Raw genomic sequence first — 27,730 nt, forward strand, 5'->3', positions numbered from 1 at the left:
AAATAAAAAACCAACAAGGATTATTCAAAGGGTTCTCCTATGCAGACAGCCAAAGAACCCTTTAAGGTTCTAGATAGCATCTTTTTTTCTAAGAGTGTAGACGTCAAAGTAGTGCTACATGCATAGTCATCAATGACTGTCACAAAGGGATGATTAACTCAATGAAACAATTGGGAGAAAAACATTAATACAATTCACAGTACAGTCATTTTTGTTGGTTTTATTGTCCCTACTGTCATAGCATGTACGCTACTCGTTGTCTTGAGCGTATCATCCCATTCTCCCTGAGAAGAGGAGGACCTGTCTGAACACAGGACTGAATGTGCAGAGAGAGAGGGCCTAATCCCTGAACACATACATTTGTGCTGTTTATCTGTCCTCTTCTCACAAACAGAACCAGACAGACAGACAGACAAATTACTCCTGGGCTCATTTCACTGTATGACCTCATACCTAATGCACCCAAGCAGGGGAGCGGACTGTCTGTTTGGCCTCTTTCTGTCTGTCTGTCTGTCTGTCTGGAATCAGCTCAGGTCTGCACTCAAGAGGTAAGAGCCATGGAACTTTGCAAAGCCAAGAGTTTACCTCATTCTACCTAACTGGGAATGGAACTAATAGAGCTGATCTCCAATGAGGTGTTATTGAGCAGTTCAAAGTCAAATAAGAAGGGGTGCTTGGGTGGACCCAGGGATGGACCTCTAGTTTGGCAAATGTTCTACAAGCCCGCTCTGAAAAATACTAGCTAGCGGACTAGCCTAACTTCTCTCCATGGGTGTAAGACAATGAGAAGGGTGTAGGCTGCTCTCCACTTCATGTCTGTTGAAAAGCAACATCAGCTTTGACATCTGGCAGCTTCAACTGTTCAGCAGATTGCACTGAACATGTAATGTGATACAATGAAATATTACGTCCGAATTTTCAAAGAGATAGCTGGGCCCCGTGTAGCTCAGTTGGTAGAGCATGGCTCTTGCAACGCCAGGGTTGTGGGTTCGATTCCCACGGGGGGCCAGCAAAAAAATGTATGCACTCACTAACTGTAAGTCGCTCTGGATAAGAGCGTCTGCTAAATGACTAAAATGTAAATAGCTGCTGCAACAATTTGTCGGCATTAGTCTAAATGTTCCAAAGTCTACAGTTCCTAACAGCCATAGAGAGCTAAGCCTCCTCCCTGTAAGATTGGTCCCTTCTTTCCCTCCCCAAAGTATAAATCCCAACAATAACATGTGCCTGCTGCCCAGTACCCTTTACGGTCCGTGGCTTTTTAAAAGCATATGCCTGTGGTTAGTTTCCTGGACTCTCTGCCTGTGTGTGTTTGAGCGTCTACATATTATTGCCATATGTGCTGGTCGGGGTAAGGGGAGAGAAGAGACGCCATGCCAAATGTTTTATATCAATTATCAGAGTGTTGCAAACCTCCAACTCTCTCGCTAAGCAACACTAAGCAACACCCACAGTACAACCTGAGAAAACACCATGTCGGTCTGGAGAAGACGAGGTGTTCCAAACAGTGGGAGTCAGGGAGGGAGGCCTCAGGGACAGAGAGAGGATGTGAGATAATAGGAGCGTGCTCTAATGCAGTGATGATATGAATGTGATAAATGCTTTTGTGGGTGATTTGATCTGCTCTCTCTATATCGGCTCCAGAGAGCTAATCAAGCTGCTGGCGTGTATGTATGTGTGTGAGAACTGGCAGGGAGAGCTGTTGTGTAGAAAACAACACCATCTGTCTCTGCACCATGGCAGAACGTTCCTGTAGATCTGAAAAAACAATATTGGGCTGGCCATGGTTCCATTTAACGAGCACAGAGAACGAGAGAGCGAGAGAGAGAGAGAGAGAGAGAGAGAGACAAAAAGGAGAGAGAGAGAGACAAAAAGGAGAGAATCACACCAAATCCAAATAATGCAATAAAAGAAAGAAAAGACAGAAAAAGGAGAAAGACTTGGCAAACACAGAAAGAGCAACAAATTCCAACAGCTAAACTTTACAATGTTGGTCCATCAAAAGGCCAGAGAGAACAAAGATGTGTTCCAGATCAAACTAGTCAAACAATAAGGCACGATAACCCTTTAAAACATAGCATCTGCATCCCAAATGGCACTCTATTCACTATGGGCCCTGGTCAAAAGTAGCGCACTAGATAGGGAATAGGGTGCCATTTGAGATGCAACCAGAGTCATATAACCAACTTTCATAAAGACCCCTCTCTAGAAATGTGCCCTCCTTAGGATCCTAATTGTCCCCTGGTGAAATTACTTTGGCATGATTTGCTGTGTCCATCTTTCATTTCATGTTAGACTTCATGTTCTTTCATTACTCAGTACTTCTGATTGACAGGGAGTGCTGCGGAGCATGTTTTACAACAGAATGTCTGGATTTCGGGCCAAAGATTTGAAAACGCTGCAGGCAGGAGGATCCAGTGGGCCAACAGAAACAGTGTGCTCACCAGGCAGAGCAGAGCAGGGCGGAACTGAAGCGGTTCCAGGGCACATATGTGTCCGTCTGTGGACCCTAGAATCGGGGACCAGGAAACGAGGCCTGGCAGCGCTGATTCAGGGCAGATTCAGAGCCTATTAGCACCAGGAAATAGTCCCTCTAATGGGGGAACAGCGTAGAGGAGGTCTGGCTGTGTGGCTGGGAGGATCAGGGTCTGAGGTGTTAAGACCTACAAACCATTACTATTGACGCTGTTACCCTATATACCCACCACACAACACCAGCTCCTCTCCAACTCTAGAAGAGGGTTTACTCAAACGCGGCCGGTGGTGCGCTAGCTGGACTTGGCACTGTCTGTCTCACTAGCGCAGCCTTTTCACCTACAGTATACATACAGTGTTCCAGACTGTAAAATGACCACCAGTGAGAGTATAAGTGTGGCTCTGATCTGGTTATTATGTGCTGAGGACGGTGCTGTGAGATTTTGAATCCATGCAGATTTTGCATTTATACTGCAGTCTTCTTCTTCTTCTGCAGGTCAGAATGTTTGACTCAGACATGTGTACTGCAGTTGGTCTGAGCAGAGCTACAGGCCAGGTATGCAGAGTGAAGCACTGACTGAGTGTGACAGGATTGGGTATCCGTCCATTCTCTCAGCAGCTCGTCGTGTCTCTTTGTCCAGTCAGTCAGTCAGTGTTTGGGTTCCATAATGGCGGCATGTTAACGAGGCATCCCCGTTGGAGCCAACCTGAACCTGAGGAGAGTAGCTGACCTGACAGATGGGATGTAACAGGCAGTTCATTCTGCTCACAGCCAGAGGGCCCAGGGAAGTCACACAACTCAACGCTAACCTTAATTTGCCATAGCTAAGGACCGGAGTGGCTCTCCACAGACAGACAGATAATCTGGTACATTCACCTCACTGTGAATGTGCCTGAATAGAAAACAGTTATGACTCATAGGTTTCACGTGTATACAGTGTATGTGTAGCTTGCCAGGCCATAAAGAGAATCTCATCTCAACTATTTGGATGAAAAATCCAAAGTATGTTTATCTGCATATGTATGTATGTATGTATGAGTGTACAAAACATTATGAACACCAGCTCTTTCCGTGACATAGACTGACCAGGTGAAAGCTATGATCCCTTATTGATGTCACTTCAATCCATGTAAATCCACTTCAATCCATGTAGCTGAAGGGGAGGAGACAGGTTAAAGCAGGATTTTTAAGCCTTGAGACAATTGAGACATGGATTGTGTATGTGTGCCATTCAGAGGGTGAATGGGCAATACACAATATTGAAGTGCCTTTGAACAGGGTATGGTAGTAGGTGCCAGGCACACCGGTTTGTGTCAAGAACTGCAACGCTGCTGGGTTTTTCATGCTCAACAGTTTCCTGTGTGTATCAAGAATGGTCCACCACCCAAATGACATCCAGCCAACTTGACACAACTGTGGGAAGCATTGGAGTCAACATGGGCCAGCATCCCTGTGGAACGCTTTTGACAGCTTGTAGAGTCCATGCCCCGACGAATTGAGGCTGTTCTGAGGACAAACGTGGGGGGTGCAACTCAATATTAGGAAGGTGTTCTTAGTGTTTTGTACACTCAGTGTATATATATGATTCTGTAAACCTTATGAGTGTACATTAAAGTATCCCTGAACAGTAAAACTGTCACCAGGGAGGAGTCCTATCCCTCCCCTTTGACAGTGGGAAAGCAGGCACAGGGCCCCATGTCAGATCCAATATCTAACAACATTAGTACACTACAGAATAAGGTCTGCTAGCCTAGTACTGTACAGTAGGCTGTGGGCTGGGCTTCATGACTGTTGTCAGCTGTTATATGTCTGATGAGGAGACATTTACTACACTGTTGACCTGCTAATGGCTCCCTCTGAGATGGCGTCCTGAATGGCACCTTATCCCTATATACTACACTACTTTTGACCAGAGCCCGCACTATAAAGGAGTAGGGTGCCATTTGGGACGCAGCCCTAGAGAAGACTGTCTCTAACTGCATGTAGAATGACCGTTTACAGCTCTGAAAACGTAAGCAGCCTGGATGCACATTCATCTGAATGAACTACATCCACTTTTTCAATCTTACATGGAAATATTTCCATTTAGTACAGGAAATAACTGGAATTGCGTTCTCATGTTTTCACGCTTTGTGATGTATTCACTAGGGGTGTCAGAGTGAAACCTGAGTCTGTGGTTAAGACAGAGACAGACTGAGGCTGGGATTGGGTCTGTTTTAGACCTGGGTTCAAGTACTATTTGAAATATTTCAAATTCTTTAAGCGCTTGTTTTAGCCTACCTGGAGAGCCAGATGGGCAGAATTTGAAATGTGCAACTTTTCTATTGGTTCCATTGCGCCACTCAATCAATCCCAGCGGATGTTTTTGGAATGACATCAAATAGTATTTGAACCCAGGTCTGGTCTGTAATATGTCTATAATGGTTTATCTGCTCACGGCAATACGCTGGGAAACAGAAGGTGGATGGATGTTAGCACGTCAGCTAGCTAGCTTCACATAACCACAGTAATCCTACTCAACACAGAGGTGATGACGGAGACTTAAAGTCTTCTTTTTGCCGATGGAGACCAAGGTCTTCCCACTGCCGAAGGTCGGATTTCAGGCTAAGCCTCTGAGAATTTGGACGTGTGTGTGCGTACGTGTATGGGTGTCTGTGTTAAACATTGTATGGGCTCTGGTTTTCATGGTAGGATGTTTTGCATGCAATGAGAACACATCACCACCACATATGGAAATAATATGAAGTAGTGCCTGATTCTTGTGGAATGCTATGGTGTTAACGCACATTTGACAATGATTATTTCAGAAGAACCGCGAGCTGCATGGAAGTCTTCACAGCATATATGGCAAGGGAGGAGTGTACAGATCCAGCCAGGCTTACAGTGAAGAGCAGCATGGTTGAGTTAAGCCATGTAGGGCCTCTTGTTCTCATTTCTATGTGATTTTCTCATGTGATACAGTGGCTTCGCCTCATTTTCTCATTAAGTCTTACACACACAGAGAGAGAGAGAGAGAGGCCCTCTGGTACCATTACTAAATATGGCTAGCTGTCCAGGGGGCCTGCTGGGGCCTGCTGCCTCCCAATACTCCTTCAAGAAACCTCCATGTTCCCCTCCCCATCGGGGTGTGTGTTTTTCGTCATTCGAGGAGACGCCCTGGATGATTTGTACTGCTGCCCAGCCATCAACAACATTGTTTGGATAGAGGTAGGGAAGGAGAGGAGAGGAGGGGAGGGAACAGCCCTCCACTGTTTAAAAGCCAGACTGAAAAACAATAATGTTGTTAGGGACTCCAGTGCCAACAGAGCTGATGTCACCGACCCACTTTATCTTCTAGTATAAATACGCTTCATCCCCGACTGTGTCAGAGGGTTTCCGGCAGGCACACAACTCTCTATGTGACAATGGATGAGCGTAGCATAATGTAGCCTGGTGTGACAATGACAGTAGGAGTTGGCAAGACAGCACTTAAACAGATCTGGGAACAGGCTAAGCATATAGTCCATGCCAACCTATAGCCTATCATTTGGCATGTAAACAAGAGTTCACTAATCACTTGAGGGTTGATAGCAACGAAGTCCTACAGCAGTGGTGTGTTAGTCATTAAATTGGTATATGTTTGTCACTGATTATTAGGGTTTACAACAAGAGTAAGTGGAAAGTGTGTGTCTGCACAGTGTAAGGAAGAGCCTGTATCCATGGGTAAACCACTGCTGCACATTACACATTAACTACTGCCATACAGACATTAATGTCTCACCACAGGGTATGTGAGAGGGTGTGTGGTTGTGTGTGTCCGTGTGTGTGTGTGTGTGTCTGTGTGTGGTTGGTTGTTGTTGTCCACAGACTGTGGTTGTTGTTGTCCACAGACTGTGGTTGTTGTTGTCCAGAGTGTGTGTAACACATGATACATCTGTAACCAACAGCTGAGAGCTCTTCTCGTCTAGACCATAACATAGCACAGGTTTCCTCTGCAAAAGAATTGCTTCCTTAACGTCTCACTGAGAAAAGTGGACGACGTTAATAAAGAATGGTATGAGGAAATAAATACATGGGAGTAAGTGGACTAAGAGAGAGAGATTGGAAAGGGACTTAGTGGAGTGGGACACAGAGAGAGAGCGAGCGAGAGAGAGAGATTGGAAGGGGAACTTGGTTGAATCTGGACTTACATGGAAGGTGTGCTTGATGCCCAGGGCTAGTTTCTCTGTCCTGATGTCCCACACCACAGGCTGGGGGGAGTTTAGCACGAACACCAGGGGCTTCTGGTGCACCAGTAGGGACTGGATGGGCTTTAGGTGCAGCTCCACCTGGGAACAGGATGACAGCAGGAGAGAGTTAGAGGACATTAGGTAACACTTTATATGAAGGGTACCTACAGAACATAAGGACTTCATGATATTCAAACCCCATGATTGATTGATTGATTTTGGGTAAAAATCGTAGAGTTAAAAGGACAAAAATAACAGAAGAATACGTATTTTCAATGTGGTTCTTGGAGTAGGAGAAATCATGACATACAGTGCATTTGGAAAGTATTCAGACCCCTTCCCCTTTTCCACATTTTGTTTCATTACAGCCTTATTTTAAAATTGATTAAAATAAAAAAAATCCTCATTAAGCTACACAAAATATTCCATAATGACAAAGCAAACACAGGTTTTTATAAATGTTTGCTAATTTATAAAAAATAAAGAACAGAAATACCTTATTCAGACCCTTTGCTATGAGACTCGAAATTGAGCTCAGGTGCATCCTGTTTCCATTGATCATCCTTGAGATGTTTCTACAACTTGATTGGAGTCCACCTGTGGTCAATTCAATTGATTGGACATGCTTTGGAAAGGCACACACCTGTCTATAAAAAGGTCCCACAGTTGACAGTGCATGTCAGAGCAAAAAACAAGCCATGAGGTCGAAGGAATTGTCCGTAGAGCTCCGAGACAGGATTGTGTCGAGGCACAGATCTGGGGAAGGGTACCAGAAAATGTTTGCAGCATTGAAGGTCCCCAAGAACACAGTGGACTCCATCATTCTTAAATGGAAGAAGTTTGGAATCACCAAGACTCTTCCTAGAGCTGGCCGCCCGGCCAAAGTGAACAATTGGGGGAGAAGGGCCTTGGTCAGGGAGGTGACCAAGAACCCGATGGTCACTGACAGAGCTTCAGAGTTCCTCTGTGGAGATGGGAGAACCTTCCAGAAGGACAATCATCTCTGCAGCACTCCACCAATCAGGCCTTTATGGTTGAGTGGCCAGACGGAAGCCACTCCTCAGTAAAAGGCACATGACAACCCGCTTGGAGTTTGCCAAAAGTCACCTAAAGGACTCTCAGACCATGAGAAACAGGATTCTCTGGTCTGATGAAACCAAGATTGAACTCTTTGGCCTGAATGCCAAGCATCACGTCTGGAGGAAACCTGGCACCATCCCTACGGTGAAGCATGGTGGTTGCAGCATCATGCTGTTGGGATGTTTTTCAGCGGCAGGGACTGGGAGACTAGTCAGGATCGAGGGAAAGATGAACTTATGTAAACGTAACAAAATGTGGAAAAAGTCAAGGGGTCTGAATACCTTCCGAAGCAGTACAAAAGCATGTCATAAACGCTTATGTCAACAACTACAATTTGCTAAATGCAGTAATAGTGACATTACTGTGACATTTACAAATTATATCAACTTGCGGTTGTTGTCATTAGCATTGTTATGATTGGAGCCATTTCCACCAGGTGTGGGCGTAACACTGCGTAACACACAACAATTAGGAACCGGAACCTTTACAGAGCTAAGGGGAGGAACCCACAGTATAAAATGTACGAGTCGGCATAGGGTCAACTACAGTGAATTAAAACCACCATCCCCTTTCATTTCACACAGCTGCTTCACTAGGCAAATAGCAGAGCTTTTTCTTTACTGCGGCTGTTGTATCAATGTTATCAAAACATTGCAGACCACTCTGTTGACTGTTCCTGCGCAATTACAGAGCTATAATGTTACGGATTGTCGTCTTTTATCAGGGTTTTTGTTGTTTATATACACTAACTGTACTGATAATCTCAATGAGCCTGTATGACTGTGAGCTATGAATCCCTGGGGAAGGCCGTAACTCAGCTCTTATATGTGGTCTCTCTCTGGACGCTGCTATCTGAACGCTCACACACTGGAGGCTTTGTTAGGAGCGCTGAGGAAAAAAAACGTTATGAGCAAGCCTCTGTTACCCATAACCCCACAGCTTGGAGCTATGAGCGAGCTAGGTCTTCCCTTCTCCTTGACGTGTGTGTGTGTGTGTATGCGTGCACTACAGCTTCCAGACAGTCATTAAATTGTATTCTCGCAGTCTGTCAGTGACGGGGAGAGGAGAACTCCAGCGAACTCCCACTGTTGGGACGTGTGTTGTTGCCCTGCACTGCTGGCCCAGGCTGGGCCCCCAAGACCAAATCTAGCCTGGTGATTTAGAGGCCTGGAGGCCTCACTGAAACCAGACCCTGCTTTAGACATGTTAGGATTAAGCCCCCCATCAGCAGTTTGATAAATAGGCCACAACTTTATCACAATCAATGTTTTATGAGCTAAGCTCACTATCAAATTGGAAGAGGTGCTCTGTTACCTGGGGGTTAACCTTTTACTGCAGTGGGCTAAATCAGGGTCACACAGTGTTTATTGGTAGTCTTAAATAAATCTACTTTGAAACAAAAGTATACACCTCACACGGTTATGGTCTTAAAAAAAGAAGACACCTGTACCATTTTTTATTATGAAATTATGAAAAATATTAATAACATTCCACCCATGAGGCCACTAGAGGGCGATTTGGTCATTTGACTGCAGAAAAGGTGTCTTGATCCCAGACACTTCCGCCCAAATGCGCAAAGACTCTGGTGAACCAAAGCGTCAAACTTGGCCTTCATTAGCCAATACAGAAAGACCGGGAGAAACTTCCGCCGCATAGGCATTGGCTTAATCAACCAACCAATAATTTCACCCTAACCCTTTTTCCACGCCTCGCAGTCGTGTGATTCGCTAAAATTAAATGATGACAAATACTTTACTCAGTAGGTCACTTCCATAGATTTCTATTGTCACTCCCACTAAGGCCAACTTTGAATCGATATCCCAGGCTTACAGGTATTTCCATGTGTTTGATGCCATTCCTTTCGCTCCGATCCAGCCATTATTATGAGCAGTCTTCCCCTCAGCAGCCTCCACTGCTGGGGGTAAATACACTCTGAGAAGTTATCACATAGATACCTGTTCACGTGACATAGAGTACATATCTAGTTTTGATGGATACTGATACAGGGGAAGAGGAGGGGGGGAACTATAGTTTAACTTGTCAGTTTGTTAAACCTTCCTTCACTTAATCTTCTCCCTCCCTCACTCCCTCCCGCTCTCTCTGTTCAGTCTAGCTTTAACTCTATTCCCAGGCTAATCATATTAAGCTCTTCCTGTGTGTGAAGGGACAGAGCTTGTAAATCACCCACAAGGAGTTCTGTCAGTGTCATATTATTTACATTTACTGGCCCTAAATCAATCCTAACTCAATCAGTCAAGGCAGGTTCAGATGACAAAAAGAGAGAATAGAGACTTCTTATGTTTTAAGTTGTAACTGGCGACAGCACATCTCAATTCACAGTACAGGGACTGCCAACAATTATGATGAACACATTAATGCACATTGTGTCTGAGAGTTTCATGATATTTCAGTTGTATACTAGAGCCAAGAAAATGTTCAGAGCAAGTACGTACAAACAAGTTGTTTGTTCACGGCTCTGCATCGTTCAAACCTCAGATACTTATCTTCTGAAGAAAACCTTTTGCAATGTTTATATGGTCTGTTACATTAACGGATAGGCTCTTAAGATGTAATGCTTGATATATTCCATGGTTACCCATAAACAATGATTAAATTCTTCAGACTCTTATGAGGCAGACAACGTCTTTAAAGTAGCCGGTAAATTGCTTAAGCAGAACTGTTAGCTCAGACAACAGAAACTAAATTGAACCAGACCAAACTACAGTATTGGACAGACAGAAAGTTATTCGGTTGCATCAACCATACACTCCCACACACTTTCTCTCTCCTTTTGGGGTTTTTCATGCTGTCACTGAGACATGATATGAAGCGCGCACACACACACACTCCACCACGCCCCACCTTGTCAGACCCAGTCTCCTCACACCATCTCCCCCATTGACCATCTCTAAAACACTCCAGTTTATGCCCCAACAGAGCTATCCAGGAGAAAGTGAAATGTTTATCCACTGTCTGTGACAGGCAGTTGATATTCAAAGTTGACAGTTGGTATTCAGAAAGCTGAGGTAGCCCTTTAACACATTTTCAGGCCAGAGGAGAGTGAGACACAGCTGAGAGAATAGTAATAGAGAGAGTAGATGCATGGCTTCAAAGCCTCCGGATAATAGTCTCATATCTAAGGCCCTGTGGAAGAGAGGAAGAGAAGAGAGGAGAGGAGGAGAGAAAATGAGAGTGTTTAGCGATATGGGCCATAAAAGTGCTGCAATAATCATACTAAAAAGGAACTCAGAGAGAGACGAATGGAAGAAATTACAGTACGCTTATCTCCAAGGGGACTTGGCTCAGAGCCGCTCCACACACAGTCACACACACACTCCTGGGAGAATAACCGAACGCAAGGCAACCCAGATACAATCATACCTGCGCTCATTCTGCTGGCTTCCAGGGCCTTGGCTTTGAACAGAGAGAGGGGGGAAGGATAGAGAGAGAGGGGGAGAAAGAGGAGAGAAGAGAGAGAGAGACAGAGAGAGTTGTAAAAGTTATGGAATTTTAGCACCAGACAGAAACAATTCCAAAAGAAGTGAGTCACCAGAAAAGCAAAGGCAATAAGGCATAAACACAGTTGCGGGGAGACAAAATGGCAGAAATTAGTGCAGGAGAGTCCAATATAAATCACATTAACAGTGTCGTGATACACTCTCTAATGTCAGACTGAATGCGCCAATGGGAGGGTCACTCACGTAGAAATACCTGGAGAATATGCTTCTCAATCTCCACTGTGAGGCCATTTAGCCAGTCAACTTCCAGACATTATAGATCAACTGCGGACAGCATCAATCCATGATCTTTCACACTTATCAATGTGGGAAGCTAAACTGAACGACCAGTGGGCGATAACGTGATACCAATCTATCAGATGTGGAAGAACTGGAACCAACAGCCACTTTCCCACTACACTCCCACTCCCAGTCCCAGTCCACACTCCCAGTGCCAACTCCTCATCCCCTCTCCTACTCCTACCAGTCGGATGTGTAGAGGACAGAGGAGAGCTGAGCAGCAGCTGCTGTGTGTCTCTATCTGCCCACAGAAAGACTGGGATGCCTTCCATCCGGGTTCCATCCGGACCATTACCATGGTAGCAGATAGACCAACACAAACACTGCCCAGCGTTGTGATTGTCTATACTCTGCATTCTACAGTCCTCAGTCTGTGGTAATGGGATTAATGTGATTTAGGCCATGTCACAGCAGGCAGGGCCCGGGGAGGCTGCAAAGTTAGACTGTGTCTGAAACCAGGGGTCTCAGCAGGCATAGCCCAGCCATGGTGTGAAGAGAGGAGGACCAGATGACCAGAGGCCCCTGGGATCAAAGCCCCTACGGCCCAACTACACGCCTGTTCAGTAGGCTGGGATCAGGTGGCGTTGCCCTGACCTGAAGTTCACAGTGAGTGTGCGTCCCAAATGGCAACCTATTCCCTATATAGTGCACTACTTTTGAATAGAGCCCTATGGGTCCTGGTCAAAAGTAGTGCACTAAATAGGGAATAGGGTGCCATTTGGGATGCATCCTGAGGTTGCCAGGCACCTCCAGATACCCCTGTAGAGAAGCTCTGAAAGTCCCAGCAGGAGCCAGGAAGCCCAGCCTGATTGATGATGGGGAGCCTGGTCCAGGGATTTGTGTGTCCTGGGTCCATTACAGTCCCAGTCAGACCTGAGTCCCAAATGGAACCCTATTCCCTGTATAGTGCACTACTTTTGACCAGGGCCCTGTCCACTATATAGGGATGGGAATAGGGTGCCATTTGAGACACAGCCATGCTAGTGACTGGCCAGGGACGGAGAGGGAGGGAGGTGTGGACGGGACTGCGGAGGGAGGCTTGTCTGGACCTATCACGTTACGCTGAAATCAAACCCCTCACAGAACCCTCACAGGACGACAGCTGTTGCCAGCCCCAGCCCGCCAGGCCAGTCCCAGACGGCATAACGTGACTGGTCTGAGCATACGGACGTAAACAAGGAAAATACCATTCCATTAAATACAAAATTCTCTCAGTTAATTCATCATTACTGTAGGCATATTTTACAGATTTTCCATAAATGACCAATACAATACGCAAAGGGAGGATGATGCGATTGCAATAAACAAGAACTATGTCTGTTATTAATGTATGGCGAAAACATATTCCAAGTGAGACATTCTTCTCTGCCAGACAGTAATAACTACAGGATGATTCAAGGCATTTGGCCAGCCGCCTGCATCGAGCATTCCTAACGCAATTTCATGACCTTTCAGGCCCCAGTAAAATAAATGATGTTTCACGACCAAACATTCATAAATACATCAGCATAGTAGATAATGATACTTTCATAAGAAATGTATGCACAGCCTCCTGGTATTAAACTAACTGTCTTTACCCCGGTAGTAGAACACAGCCGTTAGAGACCTCTCTCTTTACACATCCATCCAGTCAGTCAGACCTGACACCATTACACACAACGTGCACACAGACTCACACACACACACACCTCCAGCCTTCAGTAGCCCTGGCAGCAGGAACCAGGACCAGGGTGTTTTCCTTTATTGACAGAACTAATTACGAGCCTAAAAGTCCTCAGTGACTCAAATCTAACTCAAAACATCCTTCAATTAGCCAGCTAGTAAGACTAATCTATCAAAACATTCTCTCTCCCTCCCCCGGCAAATAATAACAAGGGAAATCAACTTCAGCATGAAAGCAGCAGGCACTTTATTATAACAGTGTCCTCTGTAGCTCAGCTGGTAGAGCACAGCGCTTGTAACGCCAGGGTAGTGGGTTCGATCCCCGGGACCACCCATACACAAAAATGTATGCACACATGACTAAGTCGCTTTGGATAAAAGTGTCTGCTAAATGGCATATTATTATTATAACAGAAATAGAGTTGGTTGGAGCAGCTGCCTACAATAATGGATAATGCCTTTCAATACAGTACCTCTAAGTAGCCATTTGTAGCTGGGTTGATATATTGTAGAAATAACCATAGGGTGACTTGCCATATTCTATACCTAGGCCTGGGGAAACATGTCCCTGCATGCTCAACATAGGTTGCTCAGCAACACAATCAACACTTGTCTACAGCAGACAGACAGCACTAGATGAGAGCTGAAAAGTCAAGGCTGTTGGAAAAGCCTTGCACTGCCTGGAACTTATCCCATGAACATTAAGATCTAGCTTTATCAGATAAGTGTGTGTGTGTGCGCATGCAGGTGTGTGTTGTCTGTATCTTGGTTCTTTCTGGATCACTGCTCAGACAGAGGGGCAGAAGGGAACCTGTTGACTGCTCCTATCGCTGCCCCACCGGCCGTCACCCTGCTGATCGGAGGGCCGATGGGGAGCCTCTCCACTGCACCTGATGCTAATCAGTCTGCCTCCAACCTCCAACTCCGGGTCACACACACAGAGACACACACCTCAAATGGGCCCAACAGAACACAGCAGGCAGATAAGACGTCATGGGCAGATATGGTTTCATAGGATGATAGTAATCAGGGTCTGATAAGGGATGCAGAGGAACACAACACTGCATCAAGGAGAGAGAACAAAGTAGCCCCGAATCTCTGCCAGATTAGTTTAAGTGGACGCGGTCCTCACAACTCCCCGCCTCTATCGCTGAATCCATTCATGTCATGTACAGTAAGCCTACTGAGCCCCCTGGGGACAACAAGTCTAGATGTGGCATCACATAACTACATATCCATTCAACATGTTAAATGATCCTTTAGATTATAGGCGGTCAGTCAGCATGATTCAAATGAACCATACATCTACAATATGTGTGCTCAGCATAAAACACTGTCAGGACACCCAGGAGGAGGTATGTTTGAAGAGATAGCTGTGTCAGTGCTTGTTGTGACATCTGACTCTGGTGATGTCTGGGTCTCATCGCTGCTTGGTTACTACCAGGCAGATGACTAGAGAAATGTTGTTCTCTGCTACTACCTTACCCTTTTTCCAAGAGAACCTGTTTGGAATGGAAGGCCCCAAAAATTGTCTAAGACTCCAGTCACCCTAGTCAGACTGTTCTCTCTGCTACCGCACGGCAAGCGGTACCGGAGCGCCAAGTCTAGGTCCAAAATGCTCCTTAACAGCTTCTACTCCCAAGCCATAAGATTGCTGAACAATTAATCAAATTGCCACCCGGACTATTTGCATTGACTTTGTTTTTACACTGCTGCTACTCGCTGTTTATTATCTATGCAGTCACTTTACCCCTACCTACATGTACAAATTACCTCGACTAACCTGTACCCCTGCATATTGACTCGGTACCTGTACCCCCTGTATATAGCCTCGTTATTGTTATTTAATTGTGTCATTTTTTATTTATTTTAGAGTTAAGAAAATATTTACTAAATAAACTATTTTCTTAAAACTGCATTGTTGGTTAAGGGCTTGTAAGTAAGCATTTCACCTGTTGTATTCGGCTCATGTGACAAATAACATTTGATTTGATTTGAATGGTATTGTCTCCTTGTTAGAATGAGTTCTCTAATAACTATGTTACTAGAGAGTGAGAGTAATGGTGGAAATGTGTTTATGTACAGTACAGTATGTAGCTTAACCTGTCTCTTGCCCTTTGGATTGTCTCTGCAATCTACTGTTAGTGCCTGAGGAGCTGTTATACTCCTTTCCTTTAGAAGCTGTGCCTGGGGGGCTGTACTGCCAGTCACCCTCCAGGCAGAGCTCCGAGCAGCTATCTGAATTCCACCTGATAAAACAATCATCTGCTCAGCCTCACGCTGATCCGCGGCCAAGAGCCTCTCGTTTCATGTTTGCCTTTGGTAAGTTGATTAGACAAAGATGGCCTGAGAGAGAGAGAGAGAGAGAGACAGACAGACAGAGAGAGAGAGACACAGAGACAGAGGAGACAGAGAGAGCGAGAGAGAGAGAGAGAGAGAGAGAGAGATACTGCTGGCCGGGCCCTCCCTCACTTTGTTTATTTTCAGCCCTATCAGCCAATCATATGGCCAGACCCAGACATGTCTGCATCCCAAATGACACCCTATTCCCTATACAGTGCACTACTTTTGAAAGGGACTGGACAAAATTAGTGCAATAAATAGGGAAAAGAGTGCCATTTTGGACACAGTCCTAGACTAGGGCAAGGAGCTTCGCTCAGACCTCTGTTTATCTCTTTGCTGCTACAGCAGAATGACGTTTGTTTTTCAGAAAGTATCTGTGCTTGTTTTTGTGTCACAGATGCCAGTGACATGGGAAACGCCACCTCGAGGAAATGCCTGCCTGATCATTCCCACGATGTCCCTCACTGAGTTAGCAGTGGATGTGTTGGTGGCAGAGTTGGCGATAGAGGTGTGAAAGGCCACTTTGCCACATTGATATTACCCGTAAAACGGAAATTAAGTGTTTATTTGCTTCGCTTATTAGAAACAGGATTCTATTTGAGCCAGGCATCTATTTCCTTAATGCACACAGCTTTTGCTAAATAAAAAGTTGAAAAAACTACCACACTGTTTATTGTGACCAGTATGACTAAATCCATTGCAGTCAGATCAGACGTGCAAAGACTAGGCTGCCTATCATACATCACCGATTTCGCAAGATCTCACGGCCTCACTTCAGTATTCAACGTTTGTCCACGTCCCCCAGTCGAAATTGATGCCTAAACCTAACCGTCAAATGTTTTATGCTTAACTGCTGAGTTTTTTCTGTTTTAACAACCTTAACCCTTACCTACGTTCACTTCACTCAGACATTTATCACCCCCCCCCCTGTACAAATGTTGAATAATGAAGTGAGACCATGTGATCTTGTTTTTCACTAAAGTTCATTCGTAAACAATTTATTTAGAACTGCCGTTTATTCGAAACAGGTGTTTATTTGCTGAAATGTGTGCTGATGCCCGGCTATTAAAAGGGACAGGCGGCTATTTGAGACTGTGTTAAATTAAAGTTTTACGGTAGTTCTTTGCAAGAACACATGGAGAAACGTTAAAACATGACACCAAAACCTGTGCACAAAGGCTTGTGGCAAGAGCAGAAATGTAGACTTCTAATGAGGTCATGATTTTGGTAGAGCTAAAGAGAAACAACTTTAACACCTAAGGGTCAAAACCCATCCGGAAAAAGGTACGTTGGAACAAAACCCAGGGGCCTGGCTGAAATATGAGCAACATGACAAGTAAGGTACAGATCTAATTCTAAGTCTAATACAGTTCTAAGTCTAATACAGTTCTACGTCTAATACAGTTCACTGTTCCCCTCTATCCCTCCCTCTTCTCTTCCTCTCTCTGACTCTGGGATACTTATTAACATTAGAAGTGGTGCATCTAATCTTGTGCAAATGTGCCACAAAGTCTCTTACAGTGAGGGAAAAAAGTATTTGATCCCCTGCTGATTTTGTACGTTTTCCCACTGACAAAGAAATGATCAGTCTATAATTTTAATGGTAGGTTTATTTGAACAGTGAGAGACAGAATAACAACAAAAAAATCCAGAAAAATGCATGTCAAAAATGTTATAAATTGATTTGCATTTTAATGAGGGAAATCATTATTTGACCCCTCTGCAAAACATGACTTAGTACTTGGTGGCAAAACCCTTGTTGGCAATCACAGAGGTCAGACGTTTCTTGTAGTTGGCCACCAGGTTTGCACACATCTCAGGAGGGATTTTGTCCCACTCCTCTTTGCAGATCTTCTCCAAGTCATTAAGGTTTCAAGGCTGAAGTTTGGCAACTCGAACCTTCAGCTCCCTCCACAGATGTTCTATGGGATTAAGGTCTGGAGACTGGCTAGGCCACTCCAGGACCTTAATGTGCTTCTTCTTGAGCCACTCCTTTGTTGCCTTGGCCGTGTGTTTTGGGTCATTGTCATGCTGGAATACCCATCCACAACCCATTTTCAATGCCCTGGCTGAGGGAAGGAGGTTCTCACCCAAGATTTGACGGTACATGGCCCGGTCCATCGTCCCTTTGATGCGGTGAAGTTGTCCTGTCCCCTTCGCAGAAAAACACCCCCAAAGCATAATGTTTCCACCTCCATGTTTGACGGTGGGGATGGTGTTCTTGGGGTCATAGGCAGTATTCCTCCTCCTCCAAACACGGCGAGTTGAGTTGATGCCAAAGAGCTCGATTTTGGTCTCATCTGACCACAACACTTTCACCCAGTTCTCCTCTGAATCATTCAGATGTTCATTGGCAAACTTCAGACGGGCCTGTATATGTGCTTTCTTGAACAGGGGGACCTTGCGGGCGCTGCAGGATTTCAGTCCTTCACGGCGTAGTGTTTTACCAATTGTTTTCTTGGTGACTATGGGCCCAGCTGCCTTGAGATCATTGACAATATCCTCCCGTGTAGTTCTGGGCTGATTCCTCACTGTTCTCATGATCATTGCAACTCCACGAGGTGAGATCTTGCATGGAGCCCCAGTCCGAGGGAGATCGACAGTTCTTTTGTGTTTCTTCCATTTGCGAATAATCGCACCAACTGTTGTCACCTTCTCACCAAGCTGCTTGGCGATGGTCTTGTAGCCCATTCCAGCCTTGTGTAGGTCTACAATCTTGTCCCTGACATCCTTGGAGAGCTCTTTGGTCTTGGCCATGGTGGAGAGTTTGGAATCTGATTGATTGATTGCTTCTGTGGACAGGTGTTTTTTATACAGGTAACAAGATGAGATTAGGAGCACTCCCTTTAAGAGTGTGCTCCTAATCTCAGCTCGTTACCTGTATAAAAGACACTTGGGAGCCAGAAATCTTTCTGATTGAGAGGGGGTCAAATACATATTTCCCTCATTAAAATGCAAATCAATTTATAAAATGTTTGACATGCGTTCTTCTGGATTTTTGTTGTTGTTATTCTGTCTCTCACTGTTCAAATAAACCTACCACTAAAATTATAGACTGATCATTTCTTTGTCAGTGGGCAAACGTACAAAATCAGCTGGGGATCAAATACTTTTTTCCCTCACTGCTGTGCACGCAGCCCCGACCTGGTACTTACAGGTCTTATCAGGAATCTGCTGGTGGAGAATGAGCGCTTTGTTCCCTCTATTCTAGGCTAGTGCCTTTCCAGTCCCCTGGCTGGAAAGGGGGGGGGCAGAGAGAGAGCGAGAGAGAGAGAGAAGGAGAGAGAGCAGGAGCGAGAGAGAGAGTGAGAGAGAGAGCTTTGATCTGATACTTTGATCTCGGTAGGTCAACATAGACTGATGACATCATAGCTGTTTAGTACATAAAAAGGCTATAGTGGCCGTTAACCTGGAACTAAAGGATTACAGATTACAGCCCACTGAGCCAGAGTCAAAAGAAAACACTGCCATTTCATGGAGAGAGAAAAACAGATTGTCACATATTACAGACAGTTCTTTGTTGAAGTTGGTGATGATTGAAGAAGCAGGCTGGGACGTGAGATCTGTGAGCTGATTGGGCGCTTTCTTTAAAAATACACCAACATTCTCTTGAGTGACGTCTCAGTCCGTCCGATCTCGATCTGAAGGAAGCTCAGGCCAGGAGCATCAGTCAGTCCTTCTGAAGTCTCATCAAATACAGCCAGCTCCCCATATCACTCTCTCTCTCTCTGCTCAGAGACATACAATAAGTACTGTAGCTTCCTTGTTCTAGAATTTCTAAAGCAGGAGATGTGTGCCTTGATGTCTTTGGTTACAGAGAGAAGTCCTGCTACGATTCTATTCATCAATAAATCATAAAGAAGAAAGGTGAATATTTCAGCTCAGCACTGTCCAGACAGAAGGATAACAGCAATCCAATTCACAAAAGTTTCACAAAATGCATGATATATTTCAGTACTTGGTTTAGTTGTAGGTACAGTAAGTGTCAATTGATTTCCTCCAAGCCTTAGCGCAGTAATTGACCAGAAAATCATTCACTGAGTGGACAACACTCAGCCAGAGTTGGTGGTGTGTTCCATCAGAAATGATTTGGTATTGTTTGAACAGTGAGACAGAGGTAAAAATGTGAGCTTATCACTGTCAGTCATACCCGCATGCACAGTCACCACCGAGGTGTTCTGTTTCACTTAATTTGCCAATTTATCTGTGGAGATTTGGACAGCAGCCAGGAGGCAGCGTATTGTGAAGCAGGCAAGTGCAGCTGTGCATTTCTCTCTGTTATTGGAAGGATAAGGGCCCAGACCCTCTGACTGCATCCCAAATGGCACTCTATTCTCTACATAGTGCACTACTTTTGACCAAAGCCCAAGTAGTGCACTATACAGGAAGTAGGGTGCTATTTGGGATGCAACCTCTGACTGGTTTATGCCCATACAGAATGGGTTCACTGGGAGCATGGCAGGAAACTATTAATTTCTCTCACTTCTAGAGTGAAAATGTGGAGGAACTCAAAAAGCATTTGAGGGTTTTTCACGTAGATGTGGAGAAGATAGAGTAGGCCTGACATAATGCAGCTGGTGTGTGTGTGTGTGTGGTGGTATACAGTGCCTTTGGAAAGTATTCAGACCCCTTGACTGTTTCCACATGTTACGTTACAGCCTTATTCTGAAATTGATTACATAGTCCCCCCCCATCAATCTACACACAATATCCCATAATGACAAAGCAAAAACAGGTTTGTAGATTTTTTTGCAAATGTAGAAAAAATAAAACACTGAAAATACACATTTACATAAGTATTCAGACCCTTTCTCAGTACTTTGTTGAAGCACCTTTGGCAGTGATTATAGCATTGAGTATGCTTGGGTATGATGCTACAAGCTTGGCACACCTGTATTTGGGGAGTTTCTCCCATTCTTCTCTGCAGATCCTCTCAAGCTCTGTCAGGTTGGATGGCGAGCATCGCTGCACAGCTTTTTTTAGATCTCTCCAGAGACGTTCGATCGGGTTCAAGTCCGGGCTCTGGCTGGGCCACTCAAGGACATTCAGAGACTTGCATTGTCTTGCCTGTGTGCTTAGGGTCGTTGTCCTGTTGGAAGGTGAACCTTCACCCCAGTCTGAGGTCCTGAGCGCTCTGGAGCAGGTTTTCATCAAGGATCTCTCTGTACTTTGCTCCGTTCATTTTTGCCTCTATCCTGACTAGTCTCCCAGTCCCTGCCGCTGAAAAACATCCCCACAGCATGATGCTGCCACCACCATGCTTCACAGTAGGGATGGTGCCAGGTTCCCTCCAGACGTAACGCTTGGCATTCAGGCCAAAGAGTTCAATCTTTGTTTCATCAGACCAGATAATCTTGTTTATCATGGTCTGAGAGTCTTTAGGTGCCATTTGGCAAACTCCAAGCGGGCTGTCATGTGCCTTTTACTGAGGAGTGGCTTCCGTCTGGCCACTCTACCATAAAGTCCAGATTGGTGGAGTGCTGCAGAGATGGTTGTCCTTCTGGAAGGTTCTCCCATCTCCACAGAGGACCTGTAGAGCTCTGTCAGAGTGACCATCGGGTTCTTGGTCACCTCCCTGACCAAGGCCCTTCTTCCCTGATTGCTCAGTTTGGCCGGGTGGCCAGCTCTAGGAAGAGTCTTGGTGGTTCCAAACGTCTTCCATTTAAGAATGATGGAGGCCACTGTGTTCTTGGGGACCTTCAATGCTGCAGACATTTTTTGGTACCCTTCCCCAGATCTGTGCCTCGACACATTCCTGTCTTGGAGCTCTACGGACAATTCCTTCGACCTCATGGCTTGGTGTTTGCTCTGACATACACTGTCAACTTGGGGACCTTATATAGACAGATGTGTACCTTTCGTACAAATAGGCTTGACTGTACGGAAGATCATGGGTGCACTGTCTGTACATACAAGGTGTTACTACTGGGTGGAAGTTGGGTTTGGAGGGAGCTCTGTACTTGGACATAGCTGTGTACTTGACTTGAGAGGTCAATTCAGTTGGAAAACTGACCCTGGCTGCTGTACAGTCAGTTCAAAACAGAAAACGACATGTTCCACATCGGCCCCTGAGCCCAAACAGCCCAGCCAGAGAAGAGTGTCTCAGCCGGAGCAGGCCACAAGACCCCTGCTTGTGCTGCAGGCCAATCCAGTCTCTAAACATCAAAACACACACACACACAGTCCGTTCTGCGGCCCAGACGCCACTTCGTCTTCCATCACGAGAGGCAGAGAAGAAACAAATAATCACTGCCTGCCCTGACTGACCAGCCACCTCTGTGCTTACTCTGACAACAACAAGCATCCGAAATACACTCCAAAGCAAACAGAGGAAAAGCCTTTAGGTAGAGAGGAAGGTGATGAATGTGCATGCCTCCTGAAAGGACTGAATGAAATGTATTTTAGTGTCGGTATTAGCAAACCTTCCCTCATGTTTGTCTCAATACGGAGGCCGGCAAGCCATCTTAGCTCAAGGAGATAGTAGATGCATGACTGCAATTTGATGTTGGTAACAGAAGCAGATACAGACTAGGCAGAATTAGTCAACCAGTTGTCCAGTGAAATGTTTGTGTGTCCGAGTATCTCCTCCATCTGCCACTGAAGGTCATGATCACGGGCAGCTTGTGTACCTGTGATGCACAGCTTGTGTACGTGTCATGGGCAGCCTGTGAAACCAAACCCTGATCCCTGCCTGGGCGTAATGCTGCGTCCACGTGCTAGTCGGAACTAGGAAACTCGAAAATGTGCGACTTGCTAATTGGTTGTAGTTATACACGCGCCACGTTCAACAAATCAGCAAGTCGGAAATGTCACAGTTTTCTAGTTCTGACTAGCATGTGAACGCGGCATAAAACACCATGGATTTTTACTGAAGGACAAGCGAGGAGGGATGGCAAGACAGAGACAGAATCTGCATCCCAAATGGCACCCTAATCCCTAGGGCTACAGTATATAGTGCACTACTTTTGAGCAGGATCCATAGAGCTGCCATTTGGGACGCAGACTGAGACTACTGAAGGTCCAGATGGACACATCTGAGCCCCCGTCTCAGGTAGGAAGGCCAGCCGTTATAATGTCAAGGAAAAGGATTGTTGTCTATGGGCCAGACGGCAGGCTGCCAGGTGTCCTTAGTTCGTTACAATGCTTATCTCCACAGAAATACCCACCCACGGTCACAGGGAGAACCGGTGCAGGGCCAACTTATCTCTATCTCTCTCTGCCTGAGATGGAGTGGCCTTCTGCAGCCAAGGACAGGGTCAGGAGGGGTGAGTGGAGGGTGGGGATAGAGGGGTTGACCAGGGACAACAGGATTTATGCCTCTTCCACAATCCCACCCTAGAATTCTAGAGCAATTCAGCACGTTCTGTTCTATCTGGTAAGTAACCCAGCAATTCTTCAACGGCAGAACGGAGTGTGCGAATCATCATCATCCATACATGTGTTGTTGAGCAAAGAATTGGCACACATCTTGGAACTGGCCCAAAACAAACTGCTTAGGGGGGTTAATGTGACATTCGCCCACATAAAAAAAGACTACAGTTTACTATAGAATACTACAGTACCTACTATAGAATTATGTAGTAAACTATAGAATACTATACTACACACTGTAGTACCCCTCGAACATTTGTAGTACTTAGTATAGAATTTTGTTGTATACTGTAGAATACTATAGTAAATACTACAGTATTATCCACAAAAAAAACACTATAGTAAATACTACAGAAATGTCCGCAAAAACACAACAGTCCGCAAAAACACTACTTTACTATAGTAAATATGACATTATTTAATTTGCATTTACCCTGCCCTTTCCCCTCCCCCATATCCCAATTTGTGCCACCCGTAAGTGAGAAACCTACATGCCAAGTATAGACCATATATTGCGAATATACATAAAGTACCAGTCAAAGGTTTGGACACACCTACTCATTCAAGGGTTGTTCTTTATTATTACTATTTTCTACATTGTAGAATAATAGTGAAGACATCAAAACTATGGAATAACACATATGGAATCATGTAGTAACCAAAAAAGTGTTAAACAAATCAAAATATATTTTATATTTCAGATTCTTCAAATAGCCACCCTTTGCCTTGACAGCTTTGCACACTCTTGGCATTCTCTCCACCACTCCACCAGACCAACCATGACTGACTGACAAATTGACGGACTGATGATTGTTTCATGTTATTTGAAAGAATGCATTTGTTTTTTGTAATTGTTTGTTTTACTTTTGATTTATTAACTTAAGTTGGATTGGTTATTTATTGTTTGAATTGTTTATTATTTAGAAGTTGAACTAAATTTGATTTCATTTGAAATGTTAACATGTAATGATTTTTGGAATAACCAAATAAATTGACCTAACTACAGGTTATGGAAAATATGCTCTTTTAGTATTTCTTCAGTAGCAAAAACACTACAGTATACCGTACTACAGTCCGCAAAAATATTTCTAACATTGTATACCCTATAGTATTTTTTTCCATGTGGATCTCAACGATGTGTAATGAAACTCGTGAAATGAAATAGTCTTTGCAACGATGACATGGACAAGCATTTCCCATGACATTTGAAAATGTCCCTTTTCCCTCCCTCTATGGAAGACATCACTTATATAAATTACCATCTATTAGTCTGATGTACAGTCCAGCTAATGCAGTCGGAAGATGAACAATGACACAAAGTCACAAAAACATTAACACTGGCCAAAATGACAAAGAAAATCACATTATATACACTGCTCAAAAAAATAAAGGGAACACTTAAACAACACATCCTAGATCTGAATGAATGAAATCATCTTATTAAATATTTTTTTCTTTACATAGTTGAATGTGCTGACAACAACATCACACAAAAATTATCAATGGAAATCAAATGTATCAACCCATGGAGGTCTGGATTTGGAGTCACCCTCAAAATTAAAGTGGAAAACCACACTACAGGCTGATCCAACTTTGATGTAATGTCCTTAAAACAAGTCAAAATGAGGCTCAGTAGTGTGTGTGGCCTCCACGTGCCTGTATGACCTCCCTACAATGCCTGGGCATGCTCCTGATGAGGTGGCGGATGGTCTCCTGAGGGATCTCCTCCCAGACCTGGACTAAAGCATCCGCCAACTCCTGGACAGTCTGTGGTGCAACGTGGCGTTGGTGGATGGAGCGAGACATGATGTCCCAGATGTGCTCAATTGGATTCAGGTCTGGGGAACGGGCGGGCCAGTCCATAGCATCAATGCCTTCCTCTTGCAGGAACTGCTGACACACTCCAGCCACATGAGGTCTAGCATTGTCTTGCATTAGGAGGAACCCAGGGCCAACCGCACCAGCATATGGTCTCACAAGGGGTCTGAGGATCTCATCTCAGTACCTAATGGCAGTCAGGCTACCTCTGGCGAGCACATGGAGGGCTGTGCGGCCCCCCAAAGAAATGCCACCCCACACCATGACTGACCCACCGCCAAACCGGTCATGCTGGAGGATGTTGCAGGCAGCAGAACGTTCTCCACGGCGTCTCCAGACTCTGTCACGTCTGTCACATGTGCTCAGTGTGAACCTGCTTTCATCTGTGAAGAGCACAGGGCGCCAGTGGCGAATTTGCCAATCTTGGTGTTCTCTGGCAAATGCCAAACGTCCTGCATGGTGTTGGGCTGTAAGCACAACCCCCACCTGTGGACGTCGGGCCCTCATACCACCCTCATGGAGTCGGTTTCTGACCGTTTGAGCAGACACATGCACATTTGTGGCCTACTGGAGGTCATTTTGCAGGGCTCTGGCAGTGCTCCTCCTGCTCCTCCTTGCACAAAGGCGGAGGTAGCAGTCCTGCTGCTGGGTTGTTGCCCTCCTACGGCCTCCTCCACGTCTCCTGATGTACTGGCCTGTCTCCTGGTAGCGCCTCCATGCTCTGGACACTACGCTGACAGACACAGCAAACCTTCTTGCCACAGCTCGCATTGATGTGCCATCCTGGATGAGCTGCACTACCTGAGCCACTTGTGTGGGTTGTAGACTCCGTCTCATACTACCACTAGAGTGAAAGCACCGCCAGCATTCAAAAGTGACCAAAACATCAGCCAGGAAGCATAGGAACTGAGAAGTGGTCTGTGGTCACCACCTGCAAAACCAGTCTTTATTGGGGGTGTCTTGCTAATTGCCTATAATTTACACCCGTTGTCTATCCAATTTGCACAACAGCATTTGACATTTATTGTCAATCAGTGTTGCTTCCTAAGTGGACAGTTTGATTTCACAGAAGTGTGATTGACTTGGAGTTACATTGTGTTGTTTAAGTGTTCCCTTTATTTTTTTGAGCAGTGTATATTACGTCTGAGAATTTCAGTAGCAAAACAAGCCCACTCTCAAATGTCGACATAAGGAATTGGGGTTCTCCTTAGGGACCAGAGTGTGTGCTTTGGACTATGGGTTTTGTGGGCTCTGTACCTCCCAAGCAGAATCAGTTGACAGTAAAATACGTCATTATTTGGGTGGTGACACCAAGCAAATAGACAATAATGGACAATAATTGCAGGATTTTGGACAGTTAAACTCTCATGGGGTATCCTCATTGCTCAGTGTCAAGAGAACAACCTCAACACTGCAGAGTGAGAAAGAGAGGCCTTGGTTTCCACATTATGGCTGAGTCTCAAATGGCACCCCTTCCCTACACAGTGCACTACTGTATATAGGGAGTTTGGTGCAATTTGGGACGCATTCTTGGTTTCCCCATTATGTCTCTGGTTGTGTATCAGTCTCCAGACCAGAAAGATCCCAGATGTGAAAACTGTAGTGTACGTCAAAAGGCCCTCTCTGGCCTTTGTCCCACTTTTTCCAAATCTCTAAAATCAAAGAGGCCCAATAATTGGGCAGGAGATATCAAAGACCAATAAATACCTGAGAGGTTGGAATGCGCTGGTAAGCAGTGAGCGGAGAGCAGTGAGTGGAACAATCTTATCTGCCAGCCACTGTAGACAAAACTCAACCTCATGCAGATTGGGGGGGTTGTAGGAATATCTCTGCCACACTTCATAATCTGTCCTGACACAAGTATATGTTGCTGCTGTTGTTCAAAAGCAGCAGAGATCTCTGTTCTTGGCAAAGTTGTTCTTCTATAGAACAATGGTACACTCTAAAACATGCTGGGTTGTTTGGTTGTTCCAACTGCTGGGTTGCAGGCATTTGGTCACTTAGTTGAGTTGTTTTCTTTAAAAACTGCTGGGTTACTGATGATGGGTTATTGCGCTCAGAAGACTAGAGACGTGGCTTAGTAGAGGCATGGCTTTCAGATAGTTAATTTTGGTCAACCGTGAAAGTACATGTCATTCCGGTTCATCTGTTCTGTTGTATTGTTATCACATGTTAAGGTTGAACATTGACACTTTTAAAGCTTTAAAAGAGGCTTCCACAAGTGTATAAATTCCTTAAGAGCCCATGCACATCCCAATGTTGGATTATGTAAATAATGCATAAGCCAACATTGTATCTCAATGTTGGGCTATGTAAATAATTATGTTATGAATTTTATATTAGAATATGTGATGTGAATTTTTTTTAAGGAAACTTGAAACTTCCAGTGTACAAACTTAACATGATGAAAATGAATTACATTTACTCTTACGGGTGGCCAAAAATAATGATCTGAAAGCCACGGATTTGGAGTTATGACACATATGGCATCATGCAGACTTCACTTTGCTGCATACCTTCCTTTTCAGTGTAACAATTACTTCAATGTGTTCCATAACATTGTGTTTATACTATGGTATTCTATTGTTGAACATCGCTCTTGATCCTTATTGAGAAGTGTGTTGATACGTTTCAATGTGTTGATATGTTTCATTATTTGACCTTAAGCTTGTTCTTTCCAGTCTGTTTTCATCATAAAGGCAGTATGACTTGTTGAAGCTAATGAATCACAAAATCAAAATCCTATTCAATCACAAGGTTTCATTCCAAAAGGGTTATCTACTTCAGTTACATAAACATTACTGTAGTATTCATTCAATCACTAGTAGCAGCCATTCACACAGTACTCAGTAGAAGCAGAGAGGGCTTTAGTACAATATTGTAAGGCCCATTCCCACTTGGGCCAATAAATTAAAGAGTGTAATAACAGACCTTAACACATCTCAAATTTGACTTCCTATCCTATCTTCTATCTA

The 27,730-nt window shown here is 44.7% G+C and overlaps 1 protein-coding gene across 1 annotated transcript in view; it reads right to left on the minus strand.

Moving 5' to 3' along the window:
* LOC311148818 (transforming growth factor beta receptor type 3-like) overlaps positions 1–27,730 on the minus strand; it is a 115,701-nt gene that overhangs the window by 40,571 nt on the left and 47,400 nt on the right. Inside the window, exon 4 of the mRNA XM_084185812.1 lies at positions 6,646–6,783. Within this exon, the coding sequence (XP_084041938.1) occupies positions 6,646–6,783 (138 nt within the window). The remainder of the gene's footprint in view (positions 1–6,645; positions 6,784–27,730) is intronic.

This window comes from Coregonus lavaretus (genome assembly GCF_964263955.1).
Source record: "Coregonus lavaretus genome assembly, chromosome: 21".
In the NCBI taxonomy this organism is placed as follows: Eukaryota; Metazoa; Chordata; class Actinopteri; order Salmoniformes; family Salmonidae; genus Coregonus; species Coregonus lavaretus.